At 47.8% G+C, this 23,268-nt stretch overlaps 2 protein-coding genes and 1 long non-coding RNA gene across 4 annotated transcripts in view; 2 read left to right on the top strand and 1 right to left on the bottom strand.

Annotated features, from left to right (window-relative positions):
• UTP11 (UTP11 small subunit processome component) overlaps positions 1-23,268 on the bottom strand; it is a 99,832-nt gene that overhangs the window by 6,193 nt on the left and 70,371 nt on the right. Inside the window, exons 2-3 of the mRNA XM_065576932.1 lie at positions 497-582; positions 65-126 (exon numbers count right to left, since the gene is read on the bottom strand). Of these exons, the coding sequence (XP_065433004.1) occupies positions 65-126; positions 497-559 (125 nt within the window). The 5' untranslated portion in view covers positions 560-582. The remainder of the gene's footprint in view (positions 1-64; positions 127-496; positions 583-23,268) is intronic.
• On the top strand, positions 582-7,187 carry LOC135977233 (uncharacterized). The gene is made up of 2 exons (XR_010594610.1): positions 582-3,734; positions 4,648-7,187. It is a non-coding gene; the product is annotated as an uncharacterized LOC135977233 (long non-coding RNA).
• The window catches only part of FHL3 (four and a half LIM domains 3), a 43,156-nt gene continuing 30,343 nt past the window's right edge, over positions 10,456-23,268 (top strand). The window contains exons 1-2 of one of the 2 annotated variants that reach the window (XM_065576931.1): positions 10,539-10,613; positions 12,544-12,662. In XM_065576931.1, coding sequence (XP_065433003.1) covers positions 12,622-12,662 — 41 coding nt within the window. In that variant the 5' untranslated portion in view covers positions 10,539-10,613; positions 12,544-12,621. Of the gene's footprint in view, positions 10,614-12,543; positions 12,663-23,268 lie in introns of both variants that reach the window. The other variant, XM_005298336.5, reaches the window with a different exon arrangement.

Genomic DNA, 23,268 nt, shown 5'->3' with positions numbered 1-23,268 from the left:
AGGCCGGTCCCTCGCCAGCCCCCGCCCGGTGAACGCGGCCCGCCTCGGGCGGAGCGGGACTCACTCGGCTCGGCGCTTGTAATCCTGCTTCTTCTCCAGGAGGCCCAGCTGCCTGCGGGACCGGGGCTGGGAAAGCAAAGCGAGAACCGGGGCTGAGCGAGGGGCGTGGGGGGCGGGCGTGGGGGGGGGGGGGTCGGGGCTGGGGCCGGGGGGGTCCCGGGTAGAAGGGACCGGGGGGGGCACCTCACGCGGGGGGGGGGGCTCGGGGCTGGGTCCGGGGGGGTCCCGGGTAGAAGGGACCGGGGGGGGGCACCTCACGCGGGGGGGGGGGGGCTCAGGGCTGGGGCCGGGGGGGTCCCGGGCAGAAGGGAGAGGGGGCGCTGGGTCCGGGGGGGGGCGTTTCCTCGCGCGCGGGGGGAGGAGGGCTGGGTCCGGGGGGGTCCCGGGTAGAAGGGACCGGGGGGGCTGAGTGGCTGACGCGGGGTCTCGGCCTCACCTGTCCCCGCTCGCGGTGCTCGCGCTGTCCGGCCTTGGCCGCTTTCTTGAAGGCGGCCGCCATGGCGGGGCGCGGGGGGGCTCGGCGGGGGGGGGGGCTCCCTGCTGCTGCGCCCGCAACGTGCGGGGAGGAAGCACGAGCTGCGCAGCCGCAGATCCCACACGGGGCGGGGCCGCCGAGCAGGCCCCGCCCCCGGCGCTGGGTCCCGACGAGTTCTCCTGTAAAACGCAAACTGAGGCGTGGGGGTCAGGGGGTGCAGGGACACCCGGGGGTCAGGGGGTCACAGGGTGCAGGGACACCCGGGGGTCAGGGGGTCACAGGGACACCCGGGGGTCAGGGGTCACAGGGTGCAGGGACATCCGGGGGTCAGGGGGTCACAGGGACACCCGGGGGTCAGGAGGTTACTGGGGTCAGAGTCTCAGCGGGAGCTTAGTTGGTGGGGTAAAGGGGGTCACAGGGCTCAAATGCCCTTTGCCTTCCTGGGGTGGCCTTGGCTCTCTCCCCCCACACCCAGCCCCCTTGGGTGCCCTGCTCCTCGATCTAGCCGAGGAAGATACACCACCATCTAAATGCTGGGAGTTGGAGTTAGACAAACTCAGACTGGAAATAAGTGTAAATTTGTTACAGTGAGAGTAAGTAACCATGGGAACAACTTCCTGAGGGTCATGGTGGAGTCTCCATCACTGATCATTTTAAAATCAAGATTGGATGTTCTCCTAAAAGATCTGCCCTAGGAATATTTTGGGGAAGTTCCATGGCCTGTATTATAAAGGAAGTCAGGCTAGATGATCACAATAGACCCATCAGGCCTTAGAATCTATTAAATGGGGCAGGGGTGTTAAAGCCAGGCTGGGTGCAGATCCACAGAGTTCTGTGGGAGAGCCATCCCTGTACCCCAGTGTGACAGTCTACACTGTTAAGTATCAGGGGGTAGCCGTGTTAGTCTGTATCCACAAAAACAACGAGGAGTCCAGGGGCACCTTAAAGACTAACAGATTTATTTGGGCATAAGCTTTCGTGGGTAAAAAACCCACTTCTTCAGATGCATGGAGTGAAAATTACAGATGCAGGCATAAATATACTGATACATGAAGAGAAGGTCACCTTACAAGTGGAGAACCAGTGTTGAGAGGGCCAATTCAATTAGGGTGGATGTGGTCCACTCCCAATAATTGAGGAGGAGGTGTCAATACTAAGAGAGGGAAATTGCTTTTGTCATGAGCCAGCAACTCCCAGTCCCTATTCAAGCCCAAATTAATGGTGTTAAATTTACAAATGAATTGTAGCTCTGCAGTTTCTTTTTGAAGTCTGTTTTTGAAATGTTTTTGTTGAAGTATGGCTACTTTTAAATCTGTTATAGAATGTCCAGGGAGACTGAAGTGCTCTCCTACTGGCTTTTGTATGTTACCATTCCTGATGTCTGATTTGTGTCCATTTATTCTTTTACATAGAGACTGTCCGGTTTGGCCAATGTACATGACAGAGGGGCATTGCTGGCACATGATGGCATATATCACATTAGTAGATGTGCAGGTGAATGAGCCACTAATGGTGTGACTCCTGTGGTTGGGTCCTCTGATGGTGTCACTAGAGTAGATATGGGTACAGAGTAGGCAACGGGGTTTGTTACAGGGATTGGACCACTGTTATGGTCACCACTTTTTCAAAATTATGATGAATCTTGAACAAAGTATGTCTTGTGAGGTATCACTGGAAAAGTCATAATCTAATATGTACATTTCAACAGGAATGTGAATCATCATTGTATATGAAGTTATGAGATTTTTGCTATAGATTTGTTACTGAAACATCTTGTGAGTCTGGGAAACAGCCACAGACCAGTTCCTTAGAAATAAGGACTTGTGAACACAAACCTTACATGTCAAGCCTCACGTACACAAAGGATGTAAGCAAGAATTTTCAATTAATACGAAGGACTGAATGCAGGGCACATAGGCAACGGGGCTGCCTAACCACATGACACAGTAAGGATTTTTCCAGCACCTGGAGGAGAGTATAAAATAAGGGACTGTGACATCACCAGGCCACCTCTCCTCCCTTCCTCCCCCCCTCCCCATTGAAAGTAACAAGATTGTTTGAAAGACATAGAAACATTTGAACTGGGTGGGAGTGGTCCTAACTGGAAAAAGTTTCCAGTTGGCACAGCCTGCTGTAGGGTTTGGGGTAAGAGAAACTTTATCACTTCAAATTTGACTTAGCCTGGTAAAGTTTAGGAATTAGACTGCAATTTTATCCTTCATTTCTTTTTGTAATCACTTCTGATTTTCTATGCCTATACCATTTCTAATCACTAAAATCTATCTTTCTGTAGTTGTTAAACTTATTTTAATGTTTTAGCTAAGCCAGCGTGTATTTGACTGAAGTTTGGAGAATCTACTCGGGTTACAAAGGCTGGTGCATATTCGTACCCTTTGATGGAATGACAAATTAATTAATGAGTTTACTCTGATGAAGGGGGTCTTGAGCAAGGTCTGGGGCGTCAGGCTGGCACAACGGATATGCAGGTGTCGCCCTATTTGTAATTCAAGAGTGGCTAGGCATAGCGTTCTGGTATATGTCTGGGGGTGACTTGCATGCTGGAGGCTGGGTGAGTGGGCAGAGTGGCAACTCATACCGCAAAGCAGGGCTTAGTGCGCACCAGACTGGAGAGTTAAGGGGGCACAGCAATTCCACAGTCCAAAATGTATCTGGGGCATGTCACACTCAGTCAATGGGCTTTCTGCAGTATTATCAATGCCAAAAGTTCATAAATCTTGAGTTGGTCCCCAAAGTCACAAGACTGGCTTAAAAATCATTAGTTTTTTTTTTAAGGTGGCATCTTTTTATTTGGCTTCTGGTTTTTAACCTGTAGGTCACACTGGGCGTCACATTTGCAAACTCTTCTCCTCAACCATGAGGGCTGGCAACTTAATTGTTTCTCTTAATCCTAGTTGAGATTCTCAAGTAGTCAGTTATCTCCAGGCACTGGGACTTTAAATAGAATATCAAATATTGTGAGACTTGTAATAAAATTGTGAGACTGGGTAATAACACTGTTTCTGTGACCTAATAGGGCTTTTCATTTCAACGTCTGTGATTCATTGTGGAGTTACACACCTTTCGGGAGGTTGGCAAACACCCCAATCCTCAGTTCAGCATAATGACACAACAGTCTGATGCAAGCCCCTTCATAGTGAAATGGAGGTGGGGAACACAGAAGATTTTGCAGCATGTTAGGGTATTTGTCATCTGAAAAAAAATCAAACAAATTGATTTTTGTTTTGTTACAGTGACGATGCCTCCCTAAATTAATATTATGTTAATCTGTGATAAAATCATTTTATTCTATTGAAAATATTTGACTTTGAAACTGTGTTGCACAGTTGAAACTGTTGAGAGAATGTAATAGCTTAAAACAACTGTGATTTGGTGTGCTGTTTTCTCAGCATCCTACAGAAGAGAGTTTTGGCTCAAAAAGTCTTCTGGGGCCAGTTTAATTCAGGTGATATTTCACTAGGACCCAGACTTGTCTATAGCGCTAAAGGCAGTGTCTAGAATTCAAGGGTTTAGATAGATATTGAGGAGAAGGGATCACATCTGGGATCTCCACATTTGCATCTGTCTTCAGACACCTTGGAAGTGCCTTTCTTGTTCACGGTGGCAGCAATCTGTCTTCTAATGAAAGGGTGGGGCCTCCCGCTGAACACTCCCCTTCTCTAGTTCCCTCCCGACAGTTCTCTGTAATGTGGAAAGTATGCATGTTTCCCCATTGCAACTTCGTTGGCTGACATTGCCACATTTATAAACAGCCTTGTGACTTGATCCAATTACAGCACCCTGGGACCTCGGAAATTTTACCAGAAACCCTTATTTGGCTGTACCACTAAGATTTATTTATGAAAATAAAACCTAGAATACTTGACTAAAACTTCTGCAGATATTTATCTATTCCTTGCCAAGCTGTGGCAAAGTCAAAAATACTAGAAATAAGTTCTTGCAGTGTTAAGCAACATTCTTTTATTGATTCTATTACTTGCTACACTGAGATATGTATCAATCAAGAGTCTGATATTGGCTGTGAGTGTTATGACAACATAATTGCATGTTACTGAAAATCTGTGACTGGTAACAGATTTGTCACATCTCTGCAGGTTCCTGTCTTCATACCTTATCAGTAGGAGACTGGGAGCCGGAGAAGCAACTGGAAAGCCACAGGTGAAAATAGACCCTTGAGTTTCTGCTTCTCTATAAACAATAAAAGTGTTGCCCATAGCCATAGATACCATGGGCTTAATCCTGCTTCCATTGAGGTCAATTGTAAAACTCTCATTGACTTCAGTATGTGCAAGATCAGAGCCCTAAAATACATATATTTTTTGCCATGGCTTATTGTGGCTCATACTTTTGCTTTGTCCTGCCTTTCCTCTCTTCCACTGGTTGGAAGCATCATCTGTTCTCTTGATGTCACGCATGTTAGTGAATTCCAGGACTGATGTGGCAGCAGTGGTGAACGTCTTGTTTTCTCGTAGGGAAGTTTGTCTCTTTCCTATTAGGACTGTTGAGCTCTCTCTTGCTGATGAAAAGATAGAGGTTTTGTTTTCACACCAACAGCACAATCTCTTTATAAAATTAGAAGAGATGCCTCTGTTTAAAAAACAAACAAAAAATCTTATTGACAGTATGGAGGCTGGCTGGCTCAAAGAAATGGGTTATGGAGACTTCAATTTTTAGATTTAAGCTTGATTCTGACCTAGATCAGAAGTGAGTGAATATTGTTACCATTTTATGGCTGTTCAGTGACCTGTGAGAAAGTGGATTCAACCTACTTCCAAGTGGGCATAACCGCTTGTCATAAAATTCATCATCACAATTGGCACTATTTGGTCTTCTGTTTGGCAGTCTGAGCTCAGACACAAGTACAATCATTTTGGCTAGACTGTGCACCAAATAGTTTTATTTAGATTTGACTTTAAGGCTATAAGCTTCTTGGGCAGGGATTGTCTTTATTTTTCTGTCTTGAACAGGGTGGGGAACATAGTCAGCATTTAACAAATACATTGTATAATGAAACGTGAGAAATCTGTGCAGTTGGTGACCATGGGAAGTGCCTCAGGTCCCTATCTGTGACATGTGGATAGTACTTCCCTACCTCACAAGGCCATTGTGATGATAAAACCCATTAATGATAGTGGGGTGCTCAGATATCTGGCCCTCATCACCTAAGGTAAGTACCCAGATGGAGCAGAATCCCCAAATTACCACTTAACCTTGACTTGAGCTGTCGTTCCTTTAAAAATTACAACAGACTTTTACCACACTGAGGAAAGATATATTCAATGACTTGATGATGGAAAAACAAACTTTACTATGATCCAAGTGACCTTGCTAGTCTACACAAAGACTGAGTCACCAAGGAAGGAGTGACCCTGGGTGTAGACTCTGCAGAGCGACTTAAAGCTGAGATCTACTCAGTACAGCTCCTAGTGACTCAACTGGCAAAGACAGAAGACTCTGACAAAAGAGAAAATGTGAGGCTGCAATCCAAACTGATCTAAACCATAAACTTTGAGCTGCACAATGGACACCACTCTTGAAATGGCTATTTGCCTCCAGTATCCTAGTTCCAAACAATTTGGCCGCATTATTGCACGTCATGTTCCCAGTGTATCCTATATACCAAAACTAGACATGTACTAGAAAAAAGACCAATGTGGCAAAGATTTTCCTTCCTTGTTACAATCCATCCACTTTTACAATGTTACCTTCTCTCCTGCTGTGAGGAGAAATTGAAAACCAGCAATGCACAAACCACACACAAATTGGAGGTTTGTTTCACAGATGCACCAAAAAGATACCTTAATTTTAGAGAAGGCATCCAGCTAGAATTGTGTGAACCGGTTAACCCTCTGGTTTTAATGAAAAATTCCAATCTGAGTGCTGACCTGGGAGTGGGTGGGTGTCATATATGACTTACTTGCTGCATTCCATTTCTTATAATTCATTGGCCTTTCTGCAACATTCCTTTCTTGGATTTATACCTTTCTATGGTCTTGAAATTCATCTGTGGGGTTCCCTCTTCTCATGGAACTACAATAAAGTTGTTTTCTATTCTTTGTATCTAGATCTTCACTTAGCACAAAATGGCCCTGCCAGACAGATTCCTTGTTTGATTTACTTAACTCCACTATTCACATTTGAAGGTTTCTACACTTCCTAAGCACCTCACTGACTATGATATCAGCTTAATATCTGATATGGCCTCTCTCAGAGGATTCTACCATGCCTTTGCAAAAGACAGACTCAAGGATTTAACAGGTCTCTTCGTCTCTAACTACTGAGAACTTAAGTCCTTTTAAAGATTTTGCTATTATCTTATAAGACCCTTTTGGATCTTAGAAATTTTATGGTGCATTTTGTTCTTTTGAAGTTATGCATGATAGATTTCCTGCCAGCAGGAATCTGCTTCAGTCTGGTCTGGACTTTGGGCAGGGACCCCAGCTCTCTGGGCTAGCTAGGGCAGGCCCCAATGAACAGAAGATGAGGGGGCAAAAGTGGCTGGTAAGTCCCTAACATTAAAATGCTTTTGTGGTCACATCCTCAGCTGATGTAAATGACAATAGCTCTATTTACGTCAATGGAGCTATGTCAGTTCACAGCAGCTGATGATCTGCCCATTTATGTTTTAAAGAGAGAAGAAAAATCCCAAACTCAAGCAAAATGTACCTTGTGCAGCCTGGCCTGTGGATGGGATCCTGGTTTGTGTCATGCTTGAGATGAACAGAATGCACAAATTATTTCTTTTCTCTGCCTTTAAATGTCAAAAATTAGTAATAGACAAAACCCTTGAAACATAAACTAATACATGAGAGACCTAATTAATTTAGAAAAAAGTGAGAAAATTGGGTTTTTTAAATTGTATCTAATGTAATTAGAATTTTGCAGTCCAGTTAGCAGCAAAAGAAGACTCTGTTGTAGACATGGGTCTTTGTGAACTGACTGGCTATGTGGTGTGCTAAGGGCTAGAAATAGTAGGCAGATGAATGATCCTTCCAAAGCAAAATCACACAGTCCATTCAGGTCTGTCAGTCTGTCCTCATTGTTCTCAGATGCTCCTGTTCACTGTCAAGTAAAGCAGATGATGAAACAATAAAAGGCACCCAACACAAACAGCAATTCAGTAAAAGAGAGAAACAAAGATAACTGAGGAACTGCCTCCGTCCATAATAAAGGGAGGAACCAAGGAGAAAGCAAGTGGCCAGACGCTTCTTGTATTTAATATGTTAAAATGATTTACGAAAATTCACATTTTCTGCTGTGGGTCTCCCTACAAAATCCAGGATTGCAGAGCAAGAGAGTACTGCGATTCCTGGCTTGATGAGCACAACAGCTCCCAGGAGGTGGTGCTCCAGGGCAAAAGATGGAGGAGATTGGTGTAGCTATTTTCAAACTACCTTTAAGAGAAAGGATTCAATACAGGAAAAGTTTCACAAGGCTCATTCCCTTTCCAACTGCCGCCAGGACTTTCCCAAAGTACAGCAGCTAGTACGTCTCTCTGGTGACCTCAGGAAGAACAGTGGGAAGAGCAGCTCTGACTGAAGACTATTGCTACCGTGAAGCCTTCTTATATCTTGTTGTAGCCCTGTTGGTCCCAGGAGATTAGAGAGACAAGGTGGGCGAGGTAATATATTTTATTGGACCAACTTCTGCTGGTGAAAAAGATAAACTTTCAAGCAACACAGAGTTTTTCAATATGTATTTTCCTGCCAATAAAGTTTAATTGAACTGAAACTGAATTAAATAAATTCCTCATTTCATCTACCATTTTTATATCTGCCCTCCTCCCTTACACAACTCTGGGTTGAACTTTCTTCCTATTTAAACCAAAAACATTGGGTATTAAACTGAACTGATTCCACCGGCTCTCTGTGATAGTTTGGCTCTTTAATCACTGGCTGTATGTCCAAACAGAACTTAAAGGATAAAAGGAGACCTTGTCCATTCCCTGACCCTTAGGAGGAGAGTCCTGCTCTGCAGCAGGTACGCTATGTACATGTCCACTCTTTTCTAAAGCTGTAAATTACATTGATATGCTTTGTAAGGCATGTTGGAGAAAAAGCATAATGACAAAACTGGATTTAAAAAGATTGAGAATAAATGAACTCATCGTTAAGGGAGTTTGAAGGACCCTCATGTAACCTGAATTCCTCCTATGATTTGAGGGAGAGCTGGTTTTGGCCTTTTGCTGAACTGAATTTCTTTGGAAGATAGTTGGAATATTTTCGTAACTGTTTACGTCCATGCTTTGCAAATAATGCAAGCTGAGCCTCTGCTGTCACTCACTCGGGGCTATTTATGCAGTGTGGTAAGCCTATCTCCTTGGCTTGGAGCAGGGACTACTTTAGGGAAACATCATAAAAGGCTGTGAAGGAACACAATATTATTAGCACCACACATAAACCAGAGGTGTGGGGGTCACAATGAAATCAAAATGTAGCAGTTTGAGTGCTTCACAGGCAGTGGCAGTGCACGCTTCACACACCCCGCTCTCTACCAGTCCATCTATCTCTAGCCTTTTACATGGTCACCCATTGCAATGGTATCTGAGGGGTTGCATCTAAACTCTGCTTAGAAGGCCCCCTCAAGAAATTAGAAAGGGCAAAGGCTGAATGGCCCATTCAGTATCACTAATGCGACTTCTCAGTGCAGGGGCATTCAGTTGTAAGGTGGATACCCACACACCAGGAATTGGCTGAGATGGAAACATCAATTTACCAGGCAGGAGGGGACACAGACTGAGCACAATCGGAGGGTAACAACCTTCACTCACTCCTGATCTTGGGCAGACTCAAACCCAGGGCCTGGAGGTGACATGAGATGCTCTTCATCTCATCCCCAATCCCCTGCACCACCCAGGCCTGTCTGCTGGCCTCACGCTGACGGGGAGACAAGCTGTGAGACAGTCAAGAAGATTTGGGTCAGGGTGAGGCTGGGCACCTCAGCGACTGCTCTGCTGGCACCTCTTCAGTGACCTTCCCCTAACTGCCAGTGGGCGCCCAAAGCCTTAGTTTGCAGAGATCTCACGGGATTTCAGGAGGGAGTCTCTAGGGTTAGGTGTATTTGTGCAAATTAATGCTCTTCCCCCAGGGCCCTTGCACGCCCAGCATCCCCCCTCCGGCCCTTCCCCCCAGTACCCTGCCTCCCCCCCCTTCCCCCAATGTCCTGTCTCCTGCCCCAGGATCCTGCCTCCCCCCACGCTTCTCCCAATGCCCTGCCTCCCACCCCCCCAGTACCTTGCCTCCCCCTGGCCTTCCCTCCAATGCCCTGCCTCCTTCCCCCCGGCCTTCCCCCCAATGCCCTGCCTCCTGCCCCCCAGGACCCTGCCTCCCCCCGGCCTTCTCCCCAAAGCCCTGCTTCCTTCCCCCCGGCCTTCCCCCCAATGCCCTGCCTCCCACCCCCCAGTACCTTGCCTCCCCCTGGCCTTCGCCCCAATGCCCTGCCTCCTGCCCCCCAGTACCTTGCCTCCCCCCGGCCTTCTCCCCAATGCCCTGCTTCCTTCCCCCTGGCCTTCCCCCCAATGCCCTGCCTCCTGCCCCCCAGTACCTTGCCTCCCCCTGGCCTTCCCCCCAATGCCCTGCCTCCTGCCCCCCAGTACCTTGCCTCCCCCTGGCCTTCCCTCCAATGCCCTGCCTCCTGCCCCCCAGTACCTTGCCTCCCCCTGGCCTTCCCCCCAATGCCCTGCCTCCTGCCCCCCAGGACCCTGCCTCCCCCCGGCCTTCCCCCCAATGCCCTGCCTCCTGCCCCCCAGTACCTTGCCTCCCCCCGGCCTTCCCTCCAATGCCCTGCCTCCTGCCCCCCAATGTCCGGCCTTCCCCCCAATGCCCTGCCTCCTGCCCCCCAGTACCTTGCCTCCCCCCGGCCTTCCCCCCAATGCCTCCCCCCGGCCTGCTCCGCCCAGCGGGCGGGGCAGGGCGGGTCCAGGGGCCGGGCTCCGGCTCCGGCTCCCCCCGGCGGGGCTGGGGCGGCTGCTTCCGCTGCCTGAGTCTGTCCAGCGCCGCGGCGGGTGAGGAGCAGCCAGCGAGCGAGCCCGGCTCGGCTCGGCCCGGAGCGTGCGGACCAGGTGGGAACGGGGGGCGCCCTTGAGAAGGGGGGTTCCCATGGGGGCGCTCCGGGGGGTTCCCGGAGTGGGGGAGGCAGAGGGGTCCCTGTGGGCTGTGGGTGTCTTTGGGGAGACCTCCCCGCCCAGCTGCTGATCCCCTGCCCCCCTGCAGGGGACCTGGCGGGCGGTGTCCCCCGGGGCTCTAACTGCCCCTTCCAGCTCCCGTCCCCAGCCGCCTGGACCCTCTGTTCCGGCCAGTACCGCCCTGTTCTGCGTGGTGCCCCACACCTGTCCCCGGGCTGAGTCCGCCTGGGCAGGTCCAGGGCACCTGGGAGCAGAGCTACTCTGATGTTCTAGTCCGGGCCTGGGCCGTGGTGGGCAGACTGGCACCCTCCTTACCCTGGGTCCTGGGGGCACGGGGAACACTTCTGCATCTCCGCGGCACAGTTCCCTATCACCCAGTGGTGGCTTTGCCGTCTAGGGTGTAAACGCCTTGGGGCAGAGTCTCTGTCTCCTTTATAGATCGTATTGTGCTGAGCACGCTATCGACTCTCTAAAGACAGAGACAGCCCCTTCCTTGCAAAATGCTTGGGCACAGGGCAGGACCCAGTAGCTGGTGGGCTGGTGCCCTCCTTCCAGCTCTGTAAATTGGGGCATTGGCAACAAAAAATGTGAACTGTATCTAGGTACTGTACGGGCCTCCACAATGAGGCTGGTACGAGTTCTTTCTGACTTACAGAAATGCTGTGTCCTGGCTGTGAGCTGCCTCTTTGTTTTGGGACGCTGGGAACAGGGATTGTTATTTTTTTCTTTGTTCAGATTCCATCCTTTTAGTCTTAGCCTAATATAGTTCAAATTTCATGTAGATGATGGTATAGGCAGGGTGACCAGACAGCAAATGTGAAAAATTGGGACAGGGTGTGGGGGGTAATAGGAGCCTATATAAGAAAAAGACCCAAAAATTGGGACTGTCCCTATAAAATCGGGACATCTGGTCACCCTATGATGGTAGGACTTTGAAAAATATATTCACCAGTTGAAAGTAAGAAACTTTCCCTGTCCAGTATATGTGTGGGGTGAGGGGGGCTAAGCCATCAGCTTCTGCAGAATCTAAGATTTTATTTCATTAAAGAAGTTCCTTGCCCTTCTATGGTGAAGAAAACTCTGTAAATATGACTAGAGGCAGTGTTGGCGTTCCTGAGTCTACAGACAGCTACAGTGCCACAGCTGCTGCTATCTTTGAGCTTTGAGTGAAATTAACAAGACTTTAGGCAGGTTCTCTGCTGCTCTTCAGAACTATGGTCAACAGTGAACTTGACAAGAATTTGTGGCAATTTAATTGGGAAAGCAGCAGAGGCACTGGGGAGGTGGATCACAAAAAACAGAGGCAGAGGGAGGGGTAGAATGTCACCTCTTCTCCATTACCCAGCACCAGAGGTTAGCAGGGAAAGATGGGGACTTGATTTCAAATGTATCAAATACCTTCCCCCTGCCCTTCCCCCCAATGCCCTGCCTCCTGCCCCCAGTACCTTGCCTCCCCCCACCAATAGCCAAACCCTGATATGAAAGCACCTTGCTGGGAATCTCTGCACCCTTTTCTTTTCCAGCAGTTGGTAAAGGGGACTTGGCTGGTGGAGTTACTCTCCCCAGCAAGTAGCTCATGAACGTTGATGGTGCTCACCTCTTCCCTCTGTTTTCATATAACTTCTGGTTAGTAAGTGTCTACTTAAAAACTTCAAGCTCTGTGTTTGCAGCATATTTCACAAGAGAGCTCAGGCGGTAATTTTAACAGTTTCCAATTTTCATGCACATCAACATTGGAGAAGAGAGTGTATGTTTATTTCCTGTTACACACATTTCTAATGCAACTGACTCTGGTTTTGCTTTTTCAACGGCTTTCACTTCATTTTAAAGTTTTGATTTTTATTCTTTCACATTTTTGCAAAACCAGTGACTACCTGTGACACTCTCCTTCCTTGGAGCTTGAATGAACTCTGGAAAATATAACCAGGGATGAATTTGGCCTCAAATGTCTAATTCTTTAATTACAATCTGTGTTTCTATCCCAGGGTAAGTTCTCAGTTAATTATTCACTTTTTATGAATTGTGACTTTGGCATTGCCCAGCCCTAGCAGGGAAAATTTGGAAAGGAAAATCTTTTTAAGGTGAGTTCTCAGTGTAATTTTCTTAAAGAGAAAGTGGGAATTAAGGGTCAAGGGGATGACTATGCTTTAATTTTGTAATAAAAGGAAGATGATTACACTGGAAATCTGGATTTATTTTTTGGAATGTTCCATAAGCTTTGTGGCATTTTCTGAAAGGAATATGAGAAAAGAAAGTATCCGTACACGGTTTCTCCCGAGAGTGCATATGCCTGCTCTAGTGGAATTGTGATTGTTAAAGTCCTGAGCCTTAAACTTCATCCTTAATGAAGAAGTCCGGAAACCAAACAACAGAGTCAGAAGCTAAACCTAAATCAAATGCTTAAACGGAGTTGCTCTGAGAAGGTGTTAGTAGTGGGGGGGCATTTTGCACACATCCAGACGGCACAGTGAAATCAAGAGGCTTTGGCCTTCCTATGACTGGTTATTTTGAGCCCTCAGTTATTTGGTTTTCTAAAATTCACCTTGCTGTTTCTTTTAAAATAAGACAACAGAGAGTTTGCTGCTATAAGCAACAGATCAGTATCTATTCAAAACGTTTTTATTAAAAACCACTTAACCTCACCTACTGCTGTATTCTTAGCTCTTCAGGGAATGCTTTTGACTTGGGTATGTCACCCCTTTTTCAGCTGGGAAGTGTTTCATACTGGCTTTGAAATTACACATGTTACGATCCCTCTTCCAAGGGGAGTGGCGGAAATCCCATTACCAGAGACATTTTAAAACCAGCCTGGACAAAGCAGCAGACAGCACGTTGTGAGGAACAGGCCTGCCCTGACCCGAGGCTGGACTAGATGTGACGTGATGTTTTCCCAGCTCTGACTTGTAGGCTTCTACACTGAGCTCTGGCTGTTTAGGTTTTTATTTGCTCTGTTTATCATTTTAATGCTTTTAAAACTGTAAGCCAAAGCTGCCAAATTAAAAAAAATTCAACTATCCCCAACTGTTCATTTTTGGAAAAGCATTTGATTGACTATTGCATGAGGAGTCTTTAATGCTAAAAACCTGCCTTCTACATGAAAAGCTAAGTGATATGTTGAACTCACAGCCCTTCCATGACTTGCTTTATCAAGGGACATTATAGCTTCTTGGTGGACCAGTGCAGCAGGCACATGACAGGAAAGAGGGAGTTTGCCATTTTTTGCCATCCTGTTCTTCATCTGTGCAATTTCCTCCGCTTTGGGATGGGGACTACGTGGTTGCCTGCTCCTTGCTCACGCTGGCTGGTTGCTTCCACAGAGCTCCCGACAGTGCTAGCTGCTAGCATTGGTTTAACTTTTTCTTGTATAGGAATCACATGGACAAAAAAAGTCCCCTAGAATTGCAGGAGTGGTGGAAGGAGGCTTCTGAGAGCATTAGTGACTCTTTGAAACTTGCGCTGCCTGAGGATGCAGGGGGATTTGGGTTTTGGTCCACTCAGAGTGTAGGACTGCAGAGAATACAATTAATAGCTCTTCTGTGTGCAGAAGTGGCTGCTGGAGCTTTGGGAGCACAAGGCAAAAAGCACAAACGGGTGGGATGGACTCTGCTCCCCTGGGTGGGTAATGCTGGGACCATGCTATAAAGACTGACTGGAGCTGGTGGGGCCTTAAGCTCCTTGCAGTAAGCATCGTGCTCTCAGTTGCTGGACCATCACATTCTCTCCAGCTTGAATGTTTCTAAGGCACCTGTCACCAAGGTATCTTGGTGGCACTGGATGTTGTATCTATGAGTCCTTCAGAATGTCACCCCAGGAGCTTAGTGCTGACTGGTCGGCTAACGGTCAGGCCAGTTCCCTGACTGTTGGCAGGATGCTAGGTCACCAGCCTTCCCTCCACCAGACTGGTGATTGGCCCCCTGCAGGGTTTGCAGCCGTCGGCAGCATGCCTGGTGTCAGAGCTCTGCTTCCTGTTTACCCTGCAGCCCATTTCAGAAGAGACATTGGGGTAGCCCCGCTGGCAGAGCATGCAGCAGGCAGCTGGAGTGGCTCAGTTCTCTGGAGTCATCACAGGCAGCTGTCGTCTTCCCAGTCTGCGTTGTTGTAGTTTCTCTCCTCTTGCCTTTACGTTGACTCGGAACGTTAGCCTTGTGCAGCTCTAGTGTGTTCACTGATGATAGAGTTCATTTCAGAAGGGGTTTCGACATTCACAAGGTCAATAAGAAAAACATCCACCGTTACTCAGATAACCACTCATAAGGGCTATAAATCTGCCAGCTTCAATGCACAAGCCAACTCCAAATTGCTGGGGTCAAGAAGAAACTTCCCTACAGAGAAGTTACTGCTGAAGTGGCCACTGCAGGGTTCCTTGCACCTTCCTCAGAAGCATTTAATACTGGCAAAATAAGACAGGCCTCTCTGCCCACCTGGCTTGCCCGATAAGGCACTTCCTACAGCATATTCCTAATTCCAGTTACATCCACGCCATTGTATGGCCTTCCTCTTCCTGCATGCCTCAGAGGGAAAACGAATAAAGTGATTCCTCAGGGCTCAAACTAACTCTTCTTCTAGGGAAGATGCATTTGTGGCAGCCACAGCAGTGGTGTGGAAAATGTTTGTGGGGCCAGCTGAGTTGTTTCTGTTCATGCTCATGGGATTCCTGCTGTACTTGGCTTGCACAAAGCCATGCTTGCAGGGCCCTTGTCGCCCCAGCAGCTTTGGGCAGGAGGACTGCAAGCCTGTGAATTGTTTGGCCTCTGCCTGGCCTTCCATGTCAAGGATTCCTCAGACAAAGGGGTTATTTACAGACAACTGGGGACTGACTAATGGCTTTGAATAGATGCCAGCCTTCTGCTGGAGACGCCTGATTCGGCAGCTGTCCTAGTGACTCTTGTCGATGGCTCCAGTAAGGAAGCCATCAATCCTTCACTGGGATTGGGCTACTTTGGCATGTCTGCCATTCTGAACTTGCCAGAGCGCGCCGCCCTCCCCCCCATAGAGTGCCAGCTTGGGTTGGAAAGAGGGATGTGCTGGTGACAGTCACTGTTCCCTTTGCTGACTGGAATGTCTCCCTCTTGTTTCCTGTGTTTAGCTAATTCTGCCTATGTGAGACACTGCAGTGAAACTGAACATGTTTTATCCCAGCAACATCCATCAAAAAAACTTTAAACAAGAAACTTCACCTTGGTTTTCTCGAATTTTGGAAAACATCTAAAAGGGGGCATCTGGGGTGGCGCAGCAAGAAAGGAGAGGTCCACGGAGTCAAGAGTCTTACTGGGGTGAAAGGAACAGAGAAATCTATAGCAGCAGTCCTGAACTGTAGCTGGGAAGGGAGCAGAGCTCTGGGAAGGGGAAATGCCACTTGCTGCAGTGGCAATTAGAGAAACTAGTACCCAGGTTTGTGGCAGTTTGGAATTACTTTTAAAGTCCATTTATTCAGTGTCAGAGTCCCTTCCTTAAAAACCAGAATCTTTTAAGTATGAGTGTTGAGACTTTGGAAGCTGACTAGGAAGTCTGGCCACATGAGCCCTATTAATTTTGGTAGGGGTAGCGTGGCTAAAACCCTTAGCTGATGTTGAAAATCTTTCCCCACTGAATATTCTTAGTGAAGTAGCCATAATGCTGCGTTGGAGCTGCTGCCACAATCTCAGTGCTTAGATACTGCAGTGATAGGACCCCAGATAGTCACCCAAAGGCCATTTGCCTCCGTGACACACAGCTGCTAGACTTTACCATCCCAAGCAAGCTGTGTCTTGGCTACAGTTCCATGGAGAAATGCTCCACATTGGGAAGATGTACTTGCTGTGGGCAGGTCCTGGTTCTTTGTTCCTTCTTCCCCTTCTGACTTCTGTTGACTTTGTAAGGTGTAAAATACAGTCGTCAGCAGTTTACAAGGAGGGAGAGAACAAGGTTTCCTGTTGAGAAAAATGTCAAGGGTCGGGTTGTGAAAGGAAAGGGGGAACTGAAGAATGTCACGTCTCCCACCTTCCTGTATCTCATCCTAAAGGAATCGCCTCTGCTCGTGACTCACCACGTCGCTGGTGTCTGCTAATTTGGAAGGCAATTTAATTGATTATATTTTCCTTTATTTAGGCAGGAGCCCACTGAGATGGCATCCCAGGGAAGACTGTCAAAGGGCAACTGTTAGTAGCAGTTCCTGAGTTACACTTCATGCCATTTAAAATCAAACCAAGTTACTTTTAAAATGCTGCATTAAAACTGGATCTAAGTAGCATTCGTTTAAATGCATTAATATAGCCTCTTAGCCATATAATCCAAATAGCAGTGAAACAAAGGAGCTGGAGTCCCTGCTTTTGTTCTTGGTGCAATCTCACTGTAAGCCTTTAGTTGGTCCTGTGCTCATGTTACCATTATGTTCCTGGAGATTTAAAGCTAACTCAGACTATTCTAAGCTAGCTGTGTATATAGCACCCTGTATCTTTTCCCCTTGTGGGAATTGGCTGCATCGTCCTCTGATAGTGTTCTGAGCTTCTCGGGTATAAAACCAAAGATTTCTTCTTAAATCAGTGCCTTGAATAAACACCCATAAACCCCAGACCCTTTTGTTTTCATCAGAAAGCTGACTTGTGTCATGGCGGAAGAAAACTTTATGTAAGTGTTCATGCCCAAGCTGCCCAATGCCAGTTCTATTCAGGAATCCAGATCAACTTTTAGGTCCAAAGCTGGGGGCCAGAACCAAGAACAAAATCTGAACTGTTTCAAACTCCCTAACATAGCTTTGAATGTCTAAGCAGCCAGCCAGAGCCGACCCGGAGCTGTTAGCAGCACCAACAATCCATAAATCCAGCCAGCGGAGACATGTGTACAGGTGACTGGGCAGCTGGAGTTGTTCTCTCCACACATGAGGGGGGAAGGGAACTCTGAATAACACAAGGAAATGCCCAGCGTCGGAGCCGCTGCAGCCTGGCTTCCCTAGTGTTTCCTTTGCCACATGTTACACTTGACCCTGGCAGGACCAGCCACCAATAGGAGTCAAGTAATTGTCTCCAGTGACAGATTAAACTTCATTGCCGTTGTTAAGGGTCCAAGATTTTCCTTTTTTTCTCGGGTTAAACAACTGCTTGGATGTGCAGCCAAAGCAAACATGAGCTAATAAAGATGTGGCACTAACCGATGATAAACGGCTCGTAAGGGCTGACCACTCCCATTACAGAACAGAGATGGGGACTTTTGCTACGAGGAGATGAGTAGAAGAAAGGAGGGATGTATGGGGATAGCCTTCCATCTGTTGCTATTGGTGGGAGTTGTAGGTGTGCATTAAGGGGAGAAGTGATCTCTAAGTGATCTCAGAGTCTGTTGCTTTCATTGCATGATGCCATGCTGAGAGCTGCGTTCAAGTCCTGAGCTTGTACTCCCATTCCTGGGGTTGGGAAGGCTGCCGAAGCAGCATGCTTGCTCTGGAGTATATCATGACCCTCTCAGATGGGTCCCTTGCTTGCTAAAAGGAAATGCTTTTTCACACAATACAGAGTTTGCCCACAGAATGCATTGACGCAAGATATCATTGAAACGAAGAGGTTAGCAGGATTCAGAACGAAATTAGGCACTTACACGTGTAACATAAATACGTAGGATTGTAATAAATTAGAGAAAACACAAGAGTTTTGGAAGGGACGTTAAACTTTTCTTCTTCAGGGCATGAGCCAACCTCTAACTATTGGGGATTAGGAGGAAAACTTTCCTTGGCGGTAGGTTATTCCATATCTCCCTGCTGCAGGCTTTCTTGTTCCTTCCTCTGAAGCTGCTGGTAGTGGCCACGCTCAGTGAACGGATACTGGACTACATGGACCACTGGTGTGAGCCAACGTGGAGATTCTTGGGTTTCTTGTGCTACTTGCAGCCAGTGTAAAAGGACTCTGTACTGTAGGGTCTTGGAGTAATGAAGTGAGCATCTAGGTAGACTGTACCGTGTTTGGGTATCTGTCCATCTCTGGTGCTTTGTAAATACCTGAACACACCTGAGCTGTACAGGTCCTTTTACGTTGGACTCCTTTGCATTCCTGCTTCTGTGGGTTGTGCTGGCAGGGCCCAGGTGCCCCCTTTGTGATACCGATTTTGAACATTCTGCCGTTCTCTCATAGACAAGGCTGTAGGACAAGCAGCAGATGAAAAGCAGCTGAGAAAAGTGATGTAACTTTAGAGGATTCAAAGGCTCTGAGTAGTAATTACTGTTAATTATGCAGACACCTTCAGGACTGGGAACACTGTTCACACTTTTATCTCAAGCCAGCCAGGACTCATGCTGACAGCGCACCTGGAAATGAGGTAATTGAATACTCTGCCCACACTTCAGATTTTGCTGGATTTGGGCACAGACGTAGCATCTGTGTTCCTGGGCTACGTTTGTTCCTCTGCAGCCAGAAAGTCTTACCACTGAAATGAGACAAGACAGAACACTTCTCTTCCCAGCTTGAGTAAGAGACTCTGGAGCTGCTGTGGTGTGGCTTTCCTCAGAAATTTCCTTTGCAGATGAGGAGGTTTTGCTGCCGTTTGAAATACGGTTAGGAGATGTTTCCAGAGCTGTTCAGATCTGCTATTTATTTGGGTTGCTAGGGATGATGGTAACGTGGATTGGAGGGGAAAGTGTGTGGGACTGCAGCAGTTAGAGCTGGAAAAGGCTCATTAGGTAACATCCAGCCCATCCCTTACAATTGACTTTAGTGCTTTGCACTTGACTGCTCTTGGGCTGTTGCTGTTTTGACGTGATTTCCATGGCGTGCAAGCTAACAAGGAGTGTGTGGAGGGGGGTGGATACGGCACAGCTATTGGGATCACATTTGGTGGGTGGTGAAGGCTGTTCAATCCAATGCATGATCCTGGATGTTGGCTCTCCTCCAAGCTGGGGAGTCCCCTGAGACTCCCCCATGCACTAGCTCTCCTCCGGCAGCATGGCTGGAGCAGACCGAAACTGACGCTCGTTCTTGTCTGCGTTTTGTGCACCCCTGCATGTAAGGCCAATTGGGCTGGTTCTGGTGAAGGCTCACCAGTGAAAGCTTTCAGCCTCACACCACCCTCTTTCCACACCCACCCTGACTTCTCTCTGAAATGTGGAGGTTGGGAGAAGTCCCCTTCGTATCCACATCCACACCCCGGGGAAAATGCTAATCAAAGCTGTGGTCCTGACAACTTCCATTTTGGCTGACACAGGTCCCCAAGAGCCTTGCCTCTGTGGAGATTGCCCACTGGTGGGAGTGCAAGCATAGGTGGCGCACACAGGCTACGTAGATGTGCTCTGAGCAGGGTGTAGCTGCAACAGTGGGCGTGCGTGTCACCAGGTGTAGCAGGTCGAATCAGCAGGGCGGTGAAAGTAGCACCACCAGCCCTTCCATGTTAGGACTGTACCTGGCTGTCAGCAGTAGTGGGGAATGTTCTAAAACTGTCCTAGTGTAGGCAGGGGCCAACAGTGCTGAATTCCCATTCCCAGAAGCAGCAGCATGTGCTTACACACTGCTCTCTGGAGAGTTGTAGGGCTGAAATCAATGATTCAGATGCAATAGAAAACACTTGGGTTTGCCTTAACTGAGGAAGCAGTTTGCCAGCATTTAGCCTCGAGGTCCCCTGTCCCAGAAGATTTCCCAGCATAAGGACTTGAGCTGATTTCCCAGCAAGGCTCCTCTTGGATCTGTGCTGTTGGGGATGTTGTGGCATATCCTTGGCCTTTTCGTTTTTCCTGGAGCTTCGTTCTCACACCATTGTTTAGTTTCTCGAAGATGCTTTCACTAGCTCTTCCAGACTGTCACGTGGGAATTGCTTACTAGCAGGGATTTTTTGCTTTGACCCAAAGCTGCACACTGCTCCCTTCTGTACCACTGCCAACAGCATTTCCAGTCTCTTCTGAGCATGTTTTGCAATAATACACAAACTCCTTGGCTCCTGAGAACTGCCTTACGGAAAGATAAATATCTCTTAACAAAGGAATTAAGATACTAAGAGTGAAAGCAAAGGCAATATCTTAGAGCCTGGAGGACTGTCCTGACCTTTCCCAAAGGCCGTTCAGACACTGGTGTCTGGTTAGCAGATGGAAGATGTTTGAGTCGACTTTAGTCAGCTTGGGAAGTCCTCTGTCTGGTGACTGGGCTTGCTATGAACGTGCTTTGCACATTACTGCCACTTGGTTTATGTCTTCCTGATCTGCAGCAGCCTCATCAGGGAGCCCCTCCTCGCTGAGATTGCCTGTGCTGGAAGTCTCCCTACTCTGCCCTCATGTCTGGGTTAGTTCACTTCTAGCAGTAGCCGTGTGGGTTTTTGAGCATTGACAGCAACGTTCCTCGTAGGAAGGGTACTGGTCTCACGGATGGCTTCATCACTTCTTTTTGTCTATGACTGGAAAAGGAAGAGACTCCACTTGCATCAGGGTTCAGCAGTGACCCCTGGAATGGTCCCTTGCCTGTTACCAGCTGTGGAGGACATCAACATTAGTGCTTTCAGAACTATAGGAGAAAAATGCTCCAGGAAAGCACAGCCCTTCACAAAGGCAATTTAAGAATTATTATCCCTGCTTTACAATGAGGAAACTGAGGTACAGAGATTGGAAGGGATTTGCCCAAGATTATGCAGCAAATTGGTGACAGAGCTGGGAATATAATCCAGATCTTCTGACCCTCAATCTGTTATGTCAGTAGATCTCTGCCTTTTCGAGATTGGAACTCGCCTCCAACCTAGCAACATGGCACGATCAGAGTCGTTGTGTGTGCCATACTGAGAACCTCTGCATTAGGTCATGGCTGCCTGTGCCTGGTGGAGATTTGTTTTTTTTCTGTAGGGACAGAAAATTAATGATTAGCAAATTGACTTCACTGCTCCTGGAGTGAAATGTCTTCCCCAGCTCCTGATTATTGGAAGAGTATTGCCCCAATAGGGTTGTAGATGAATCAAGAGATGCTGATATAGTTCCCAATTGCTGCTGCTTTGTTCTGTTTATCCATAGTTTGAGTTCCTCCAGTTGAGTGCTTCCCTGGGTCTAGTTAATAGTCCAAGTAATTCTTTGGTTAAAATGCTTTTCCGTAGTTGAGCTGCTGGCTGCAAGGCCCCGTGGTGTGGGAGCAGATGAGTGTAGTGTAGACATTATAGTGCTTATTGGAGAAAACCATATGCACTTGAGTTTCCTTCTCGTATGTGAGAGTATAGGGTATTGTGGTGACCCTTGATTTGGGGGCAGCAATTGCACTTAATGTCGTGCTGAATGGCTCTGGCACCATTTTTGGTTAGAAATATTTGCTGTTGTCCCTGTAGATGCAGAAACCTCATGTACTAGACTAAAAATATTGCCACTAAAATCAGAGGCAACACATAACTTTTGATAGTGCAGGGGCACAATTTAAAGGTTCTGGGGGGCACGTGCCACCTCTGGGCCCTAACACACCCCTCCTGCATCTCCCACGTCCGCTCCAAGCCAGCACCACCTTGCCCCCATTGTATCTACACCGCTCTCTGTTGGCACAGGAATTAACCTACGGGGATAGATGCAGCAGCCTCTTCCCATCAGTGTTCTCTTTTCCAGGCTATGTCCCATGAGTTGAATTACTCCAATAAGTCCCCTGGAGCAATGGGAAAACTGCTTTTCAGAAAGGTATATTTCAGAGACTACATTGTAAAGCAGTTGATATATATCAAGATGTGGGTGAGGATTGGATGCAAGGGCCAGGTTTTGTCAACCTGACTTTTCTTTCAGGGGCAGTAGCTCCCTTAGAACAAAGCTTAAGCACAACACCTTTCCTTTGCCCTTCTCATGTCAGTACCCCGAGCAGCCAGAGGAGAAATCCCCAGTCTCTGGTGTTACTAACTGAAGACCATCCAGCTGGTTTGCTTACTTGTGTTTGTGTTGCAATATCATCTCTTGAGTTGTGCAAGCTAACGGAACTTGTGATGTGGCAGGTAAAGTCTGACCTCATGGCAAGAGGAGACTTGGACTCACCCAGGCATTTGATTAAATGAACTTTGAACATAATGTTTTAGGCCAGAGAATTTCAGACTCCTCTGAGTGTGCCCTACAGCCTGAGACTAGGGAGAGCCTCACGCTTCCCAGAGAAATGAACAGCAACTGCTTTCCCCTTGTTGAAACTCCTGGGAGCCTCTTCCAGGCACCTGGGTCTAGATTAGGCAAAATGTGCAGTGATAGGTTCAGAATGAGTATTTGTTTGGGCCTGGGGACCCTGTGTAATAAGCTGAACAGTTGCTGCTGAGGATGTAGCCAGTAGCGGCGCCAGGGTTTTTGCCAGCGTTCCTCCTCTGAGCATTCGGCGGCGGGGGTCCTTCCACTCCGTGTCTTCGGGGCACTTCGGCGGCAGGTCCCAGAGCAAGTGAAATGCCGCCCCCCAAATCCTGCCGCCCTAGGCAACCGCCTAGGGTCGCCTAGTGGAAGCGCCGGCCCTGGATGTAGCTGGGGGAGCGTAATGCCCATGAGATGATCCCCATGAAAATGGGGACCGAAGCACTGCTGAACTGAACAATCTAGCTCTTTGGAATTACATTGGTTAGCACGTGGCCCAGGGCACCGCAAGCTGAGCAGTGCAGATCACCTGAGCTGCAGTTCCCTCCAAGTTCCCAGTTACTGTTGAAGCTCTGGAGAAGACCGAAG

The sequence above is a fragment of the Chrysemys picta genome, chromosome 23, assembly GCF_011386835.1.
Source record: "Chrysemys picta bellii isolate R12L10 chromosome 23, ASM1138683v2, whole genome shotgun sequence".
Taxonomy (NCBI): Eukaryota; Metazoa; Chordata; order Testudines; family Emydidae; genus Chrysemys; species Chrysemys picta.
This window is presented reverse-complemented; position numbering and strand designations above follow the sequence as displayed.